The sequence below is a fragment of the Durio zibethinus genome, chromosome 15, assembly GCF_047325235.1.
Source record: "Durio zibethinus cultivar Kanyao isolate XHJ-2024 chromosome 15, ASM4732523v1, whole genome shotgun sequence".
Taxonomy (NCBI): Eukaryota; Viridiplantae; Streptophyta; class Magnoliopsida; order Malvales; family Malvaceae; genus Durio; species Durio zibethinus.
The window spans coordinates 16,328,577-16,337,437 of NC_143176.1; the positions used below are offsets into that span (position 1 = coordinate 16,328,577).

An 8,861-nucleotide genomic window follows, 5' to 3' on the forward strand; every position below is an offset into this window, starting at 1 on the left:
ACAAGGCAAAGTAGGGTGACACAGATTAACTTGCTTCAAATTTCATATACCAAAGCATTCTTTGATTTCCTAGATGACAATTGTGAATTGGCTCCAGGTAGATTGAAAGCTTGGGGTATGGAGGTTGAAGATAGATGTTGTTTGTTTAAAAATAAGGTTGAATCAAGCGACTACGTATTCTTTGGATGTGACTTCTCGAAAGAAGTGTGGAAAAGGATCCTACTTTTGTGTAGGATTGACAGAAGGGTAAAGAGTTGGAAAGAACTACGTTGGGCAGTGAGTAGATTAAAAGGGAAAATACTGATCTCAATCATATTGAGATTGGCTTGGAATGTATGCATTTCCTAATTTTGGAAGGAAAGGAATAAGAGTATATTCAAACAAATGAAGAAATCAATAATGCAATTGGTTAAAAGAATACAAGACACAATGCGACTACAGAAGATAAATAAGATGTTAGGCTAAGATTTTGTAAGTTTTTTAAAAACTAATTTCGAGTGAAGAATTTTTGTGTTGTACGATATTTTATAGTACTTTAAAGCTAAAGTTTTAGAAAAAAAAAAAAAGATAAATTTTTTTTCTTAGCAATATTTCCATCCAATTTTATCTATCTGCAGATTTTATTTTATTTTATTTTTTGGCCAATCGTATGCAGATTTTTTGGAAAGCAATTAAAACGGAAAAATATGTTTTCCCCGAAACCAAAACCAAACGACCTTTAATATTTTCAAATAATTCTTGTTTAATGCAAAAAAACTTTGCACGACCAAATCTCGGTTTTATTGTCAAAGACATAATGATATAACACTTTTGGTAATAGCTATCCATTTCTATCACCTGCCCCACCTTCTCAGGCTAGGCTCTCTTTCCCCTCGCCCACCCCCCCTTTCTTTTTTCTCTTCGTTTCTTCCTTTTCTTGTTTTTATTTCTCACCCACTTGAGATTGATTCGATGCTGCGATAAAAAGGAAAAAAAAAAAGAAGAGATTCCCAGTAAAATTGTAGTCAGAGGCCTTTCAAGTCTGTCCTTTTTCCCATCTTCATCCATTTTTTTTCTCGTCAGGTATTTGATTTAATGAATTTGCTTCATTTCTTTATTTACTTTCTGAAATTAGAGTATTTAAACCATTTTTGTATTAATTTCCCTTCTGGCTCTCTGGATTTGTAGAGTTTGAAATTTAGGTTGCAGATTTTGGGCTTGTCATTGGTTTTTGGGAGTCTTTGGTTGGTTTGATTTGGGGGGTTTTTGGTTTATGTAAATTAAGCTATAAAAATAAAAATTTTATGAAGTTGTAGCTTCTAAGAAGGGTATTGCTAGACTTATAGCTATGAAATAATGCACGTGGTTGATTAGTGAGCTGGCTTAAAGATGATGGAATTAAAGGGAAAATAGAAAAAAAGAATACGAATCCGTTATGGAAATAAATGTTTGGAGGAACTAAAATTAGGAACCTAAAAGTTAGGAACTAGATTTTATGGTGTTTATATAACCTTGAATTAGTTATGACTTTGGTTGTTGGCTCTTGATTGTGGTTAGTTCTCATGTAGGAGACTGCTTTCATTGAAATTTTTTGGTTCGGGTGGGCAGCATAGCAAATAGATATTTTTGGGGGGAAGTAATTTAGTTTTTTTTTGCAATGAAATAGAAGGTTGCTTTGATTTTTACCTTTTTGATTGAGACTAGGGCTTGAGTTTACTGGAAAGATTGGGGATATAAAATATGGTGTGAGCCTATGAAGTCTTTGATTAAATGTATGTGAGTTGGTTTATTAGAGTATGAGGTGCTGATATATAACCTAAAAGGTTTCCTTGCTATTAGATTTTAATATTTCCACACCCATAAATAAATATGTATAATGGGAAAAAAGTTCATTACTGTATCTTAAGTCTTCCTTGACTCTACCAGCAGAGGAAGCAGAAATGGGAAAAAAGTTCAGTACTGTATCTTAAGTTTTCCTTGACTAGGAGAATCTTTGTTATACTTGTTAAATGATCACCGAGGGAGGAAGATTTGAAGTATAACTTTGTTCAATGATATGAGGTCTATTTCTGGAATGTAGTTGACATATATATATATATATATTTATGTGTATCATTTGAGGAAGGAGAATGATCCATTAAGATCATGTTGGGTTGCTAGCAATACACTTGTCTACAGAATGCATATATTCAGCATAAGTATGAGAGATAATATGGTTGTTAACATTGTTGGAGCATATGCTACCCTTTTGCATTTGATATTTAGACTATCAGAAGTTTTTCTAGCCCAAGTGAAGTCCTTTTATATAATTTGATATATTTCTTTTGATGAGGCCATTACTTTCTAAGCTCAGACAGTCAAATATTAGATTCAAGGCCGCATTTTCTTCATCGATCCATCTATGACTTTTAATGACCCTAAATTGTCTTTTATAGGGTTGCCAACAATGCCCAATAATCAGCAGTGTAGGGGGCTGGTGACATCATTGATCTCACATATGTGAAAAATGTCTCATTGTGCTCTATATAGAAGTGTAAAAGTTACAATAGATTGTTCGTATACGATAAGAAGTTTTGAGGTTTCAAGTCTTAAAGACCATATGTTGTTCAGTGTTTTAAGTTTCCTGATGATCTCTTTGCTATAACCTGCAAGGCGTTTTGGAGATCCAAGTTCTTATTTCTCAAAGGGGGAAGACTAAATGGTTTGAACTGCTAAATCTATTTAGGATGCCCTTTCTTTAGGGGTCAGTCTTTGCTATTGCCATATATTTTTCTGCAAAATATATCAGTAGTTTCTGTTTAATGAAAAGTCTCCTCTTTACAATCATATACTGATTTTGGTAAAAGGAACCCCTTATTCTAGCTTAGGGCAGAGCTGTGTAGGGTTAAACTTGGTTGGATATGGTATAGACTTTGTATGCTGTTTGGCTTGTCTGTATTTTTTTAGATATTGCTTTCTTTTAATGGATAAGTTGATATTTTTTGTTTCCTATTGCCTTCTTTCTTCTTTAATGATTTTCTATAATCCTGTATTGGCTTGACGTGCATTTTATCCATATTTTTAGGTACTGTTGTTATGAAATCATTTAGTCAAAGGTTTCCATTGTCTCCATTGGGGGTTATCTTTACAATGTTTTATGGTAAACCTAGTTTGAGCAGATACTAGAGTTAAGTGCATATTGTATGCAGAGTGGAACGGAATATTTCCCTTAAGATAATGGAATCTACCATCAGCAGCAGTGACTCAATTTTAGAGCTACAACCAGGTTTGGAGTTTGAATCACATGAAGCTGCTTATTCATATTACAAAGAATATGCCAAGTCTGTTGGCTTTGGCACTGCTAAATTGAGCAGTCGTCGTTCCAGGGTGTCCAAGGAATTTATTGATGCTAAATTTACATGCATAAGATATGGAAACAAGCAACAGTCTGATGATGCTATTAATCCTCGGCCTTCTCCAAAAATTGGTTGTAAAGCAAGTATGCATGTGAAGAGAAGGCAGGATGGAAAGTGGTATGTTTATAGTTTCATAAAGGACCATAATCATGAACTTTTACCAGCCCAAGCACATTTTTTTCGAAGCCACAGAAATGTTGATCCACTTAAGAACGATGTTGGAAGGAGGCGGAAGAATGTTGCTGCAGTTTCTAAACCATTTAGTGTCTACCTAAATTTTGACTTTTTGGAAGGTTATATGAGAAATCAGCATGATAAGGGGCGGTGTTTGGTTTTAGAAGAGGGAGATGCTCAAGTACTTCTTGAACTTTTTATGCACATGCAGGAAGAAAACCCAAAATTTTTCTATGCAGTTGATTTGAATGAAGAGCATCGATTGAGAAATGTATTTTGGGTTGATGCCAAAGGCATGGAAGATTTCAGTAAGTTTGGTGATGTTGTGTCTTTTGACACTACATATTTCACGAACAAGTATAAAATACCTTTGGTACTCTTTATTGGAGTCAATCATCATATTCAACCCACATTACTTGGTTGTGCATTAATTGCAGATGAAACAGTTTATACTTTTCTTTGGCTGATGCAAACATGGTTTGTAGCAATGGGGGAATGTGCCCCACGAGTGATGCTGACTGATCAAAATAATGCCATAAAAGCAGCTGTGGCAGCTGTCTTTCCTAACACACGTCATTGTTTCTGTTTATGGCATGTCTTGGAAAAACTTCCCAGGCATCTTGAATATCTGAGCCTGTGGCATGATAGTGTAATGCAAAATTTTAATAAATGTATTTATCAGTCTTGGACTGAGGAGCAATTTGAAAAAAGGTGGTGGAAGATGGTTGACAAATTTCATCTTAGAGAGATGCAGTGGATTCAGTCTTTGTATGAAGATCGTAAACAGTGGGTACCTGCCTTTATGAGAGATATATCTTTTGCTGGATTATCTACAGCTTTACGCTCAGACTGTTTGAATTCTTCATTTGACAAATATGTGCATGGGGAAACATCATTGAGGGACTTTATAGAACAGTATAGAATAATTCTTGAGGACAGGTATGAAGAGGAAGCCAAAGCTGATTTTAATGCATGGCATGAGACTCCTGAACTGAAGTCTCCATCACCTTTTGAAAAACAAATATCACTTGTATATACACATGAAATTTTCAAGAAATTCCAAGTTGAGGTTTTGGGAGCTGCTGCTTGTCATCTTAAAAAGGAAAATGAAGATCAGTCATCCGCAACATATAGTGTTAAGGACTTTGAAGATAATCTAAATTATATGGTGGAATGGAATCAATCTAAATCAGATATATATTGCTCATGCCACTCTTTCGAATACAAGGGTTACCTTTGTAGACATGCTATTGTTGTGCTCCAGATGTCTGGTGTGTTCAGCATCCCATCAAAGTATATTTTGCAACGGTGGACTAATGCTGCCTTGAGCAGGCATCCAATCAGTCAGAAATTGGATGAGGTTCAATCTAAGGTCCGTCGGTACAGTGATTTGTGTAGACGTGCCATAATATTAAGTGAAGAAGGTTCGCTTTCTCAAGAGAGCTATAATCTTGCAGTATCTGCCATAAAAGAAGCTCTGAAGCAATGTGTTAGTGTCAATAATTCGGTTGAGAATGATGTCATACCTAATACCTCAATGGTTCATGCTGTTTCTGGTGTTGAAGGACACAATCAATGTGTTAATGCTCCTGAAGAAAAACCTCCAGACCCAAGAATGGCAAATACAATCAAGACTTCTCAAAGTGTTGAGGCTGCATTTGAGAGGCAAATTAATGAGAATAATGCAACTAGAAAAGGAAAGGTCAGTGAGCAATCTGTTTATATGCATGATGTCATTTTTGAACATTTTGATTAAAAGTAAATCACCAAAAGTTGCTTCTGTAAACAGGAGGTATCTCTTGCGGGAGCTGCCAACGTTGGGTCACAAGATGGCTTTCACCAAATGGTTTGTTGTACTTTATTCTCATGATTTTGATGCCTTGGAAGAATGTGATGTCTGAACCATAGTGTATGTGACTATTTGTGTTTAATTGTGTACCTAACATGAGATTGGATCAGAATTTAGATCAGCCTGACATCTGATTCTTAGGTGAGTTTAGTCCTGAACTTCAAGCCAAAAGGGAAAGACATTTGTTTTAGTAAACCTTTTAAGGATGGATTTGGTTCAAGCTGCCCACCGAAGCTTTCTTTATGGTGCTTGTCATTGCTATAGATGTGTTTTGCATATTGTTTCTTCTTATTTGGCTGCAATATATGATTAAGTGCACTTGATTATACCCATCAAAATCATCATCATCATCATCATCTGTGCTTCACTCAAATTTAAGTTTTCCAAATGAGTGTCAATCAATGTGTTATGCCAGAGAATAGTTTTATTGTTATCAATGTGCGTTTTGATAACCTTAATCTTTTTATTCTTGTTGCAGGAGCTGTCGGACATCAGGCCTACACCATTGCATAACGTAATGCCTGCACAATTACATAATATGGTGCCAACTATGTTTACAAATGTTGCATCAACACATTTTCAAAACGTGGCTGCTACACATTTGCATGATAACCGACTCCACCGGTAACTTATATTTTACCTTCATTTTGTAAAATATCACCTAAAGATAAGCTACTTTAGGGTTGCAGGAAGAGCACTTAATCATTTTGAAATAGCCTTGACTTCACCACAAGGTGTAATACGACTGAAAATTCTCATGTTTGTGCATCTGACGAGTCTTTTACACATATTTGATAGCTTGCTAATTTCATGATTCCTACCTCGTTCGTCTATCATATATTAACATACGTTGTGGTGGACAAGTGGTGTTTTGTCAATTTGCGTTCAGATTTTTGGCAAGAGAAGCGACATATTGTGTTTTGGGGAATTGCCTGCCAGAGAGCTGCAATTTTTTTTATTTTGCATTTCTGTAGAGCTGTCTTACCGGTTCTTTTTTTTTACACCGATGACTGACATTGATTCACAGTGCGCAAATGACCCTCAAAAATACATTTTTGAATAAAACATAGTAAGGTATTTCTTATTTGATTTGGGTAACCCAGTGAGACAAACTATATGAATCGATAGAATGATATTAGGTGAAGAACCTGGTGGGAAAATAACCAGAATTTTGAGTCAGTTCTAAGGTTTGGTCCTAGCAAATTAGTTAAAATTGAGTTTTTCCAAACACTCAAGTGTGTACATTATTGCATTGGAAGGCAATAGTTGCTTTGTGTCGCTATGTTGATGCAAAATCCAGGCTTTTTCATATTCTTTATTTAAGTATTGATAATGAAAAAGATTAGTCAAACAACTCTATATTGTACATATTTTCTGATGTAAAATTGAAAATTGCACGGAATGAGTTTTTTTTTTGTAACTTGTTTCATGCTTTTTTTTTCTTCTCCCATTGACCATTTCTAGACTTATCCATGGGTCGGGTGGCCACTACACCCATGGGATTACTATGAAGTTGGACAATTACTCCATGTATAAGATGGTATAAATTAATTAGTAATTAATATTATTTTAAAAAATATTAATTAATATCAATAAGTAAAGATAGAATGTTTTGCATGCAGTGGTATCTTTCATTTTCATGCTTGATATATGAAACATTGATGTTTAATTTCTACGACAAATAAATAATAAGTTTACAAATTCCGCAAAAATTCAGGAGATAACAATACACAAATTTTTAAATTACCAAACATTTTGTCTTGTTAAGTTGCTAATAAGGTTTTAAAACTCTATCATTGGGGTTAAATTAATAATCTATAAATTCAGGAATCGGCAAAGGGTTTTTATTCGTTTTTATCCTGCATTGAAACTTTATCAAATACATTTATAGATATTAAAAAAAATTTAAAATATTACTATAAAACATTTTTTAGCATAATAAATTTTCCTTGAACAAGGTTTAAAATATATGAATCAAGCTTTGGCTCAATCCAATTCATGAAACACCATTAATATTTGAAATTAGCTACTAAAACGAACTGTCCCATTTTATAAACTCTCCTTCCTGCTTGAGGTTCTAGTACAACATCTTCATATTTAGAGTTTGAACAAAGGGGAAAAAATAACTCTTGAGACATCTCATATCCGACACAATATGACACTTAAGAATATGGTGGGGAACAAAATGAGGGTGAGTTTGAAGAAAGAGAGCAGCCAAGCAAAAACAAGGGCAGAAAATGAGGCAATGTCTTCCCTTGTTGAAAGGCATGTCTGGCGCAAAGCACATGCTAGGCTTAATGATCCCAAGCATCTGGGCCGACATATTTAGGATTTGGAGTGTGTTCTTAAATCTTAGTCTTATACTGAACTCCGGAATAACCGTTTTCGACTCCCCTGGATACTACCCAGCTGAATATGACAGCCGGGTGGCCTCACAACAATTATACATTTAATCACCTATATACAGTATTTTATTAACCTTAACTGATCAAAGTGTCAAATTAATTAATTAATTAATTAATCCACTTAGCTCAAGTGGTAAAAAAAAATGTGTATTCTTTTCTTTGTCATGCATTTGAATTTGGTTGAAGTATTTTAAAAAATAAATTTACAATTCGACATAAATAAAATTTGCTTAAATTGATCTAAAAAATATATAGAATCAAACCCACGAACCCCTTGCCATTAAAAAAATTTTTCAAATTAAATGGAAGTATGTGAAATTAAAGCATGTATATATTTACTTAGTATAATTATGGCCACTAATTGATCAAATCTTTTTGGTTATTGAAGTTTCCAACGAAGATAACTTGTTTCAACCCCTATTTTAGGGGTAAATGTTGACAATTGGTTTTCTGATCAGACAGTAATACAAGTACTAAGCCAGTTTACCAGTAAGGCTCAAATTTAGGACTACTTATGTCAAGACATACAACCTTATTATAGATTGGACTAACCTGCCTTTTGTAATTAATAATTGATCAATTTTTAACAATGTAAAAAGGGTAAATTTCTGGTGTTTGTGTTTTCTACTTAACATGTTTCCATTTTTCACAATTCATATCTTGAAACTTTTGCTATCACCAAAAGGCTTATGACATCAAAAGAAATTACTATCGTTGGTTAATTATGAGTTGACTTCATAGTTAGATAACTTGGTTTAAAGGTAACGTGAGCTGACTTATATTTAAATAATGATGAAAGCGATTTGTTGATGAAAACTGAAGAGAACAAATAGAGCCGATAAAGCAGAAATGAATATGAGAAAACCGTTCGAATCTACTTAGTATAATTGGAAAAAGAAAAAATTAATAATTAGATTCATTTATTCAAAGTTAAAATGATCTAAATTCGAATTAGTCTTATTTTAATAACTCAAAAGATCAACTTGAAATGATATGAAGTTAAATTGATTTAATTTTAAAATTTAATAAATTGGATCTCAAATAATTCGAATCCATAAT

At 33.8% G+C, this 8,861-nt stretch overlaps 1 protein-coding gene across 2 annotated transcripts; it reads left to right on the top strand.

Moving 5' to 3' along the window:
* Positions 1-455: 455 nt before the first annotated feature.
* LOC111301834 (protein FAR1-RELATED SEQUENCE 4) lies at positions 456-6,165 on the top strand. 2 transcript variants are annotated; one of them, XR_002691586.2, is made up of 4 exons: positions 456-1,062; positions 3,044-5,250; positions 5,338-5,538; positions 5,876-6,165. XR_002691586.2 is itself a non-coding variant. In XM_022897826.2 (4 exons), the coding sequence occupies exons 2-4, from the start codon at positions 3,196-3,198 to the stop codon at positions 6,023-6,025; spliced, it is 2,262 nt and encodes a 753-aa protein (XP_022753561.1). In that variant the 5' UTR covers positions 456-1,062; positions 3,044-3,195; the 3' UTR covers positions 6,026-6,165. The 2 variants fall into 2 exon arrangements, 1 of the variants encoding a protein (XP_022753561.1); XM_022897826.2 differs by having other exon boundaries at positions 5,338-5,394.
* The last annotated feature ends 2,696 nt before the right edge of the window (positions 6,166-8,861 follow it).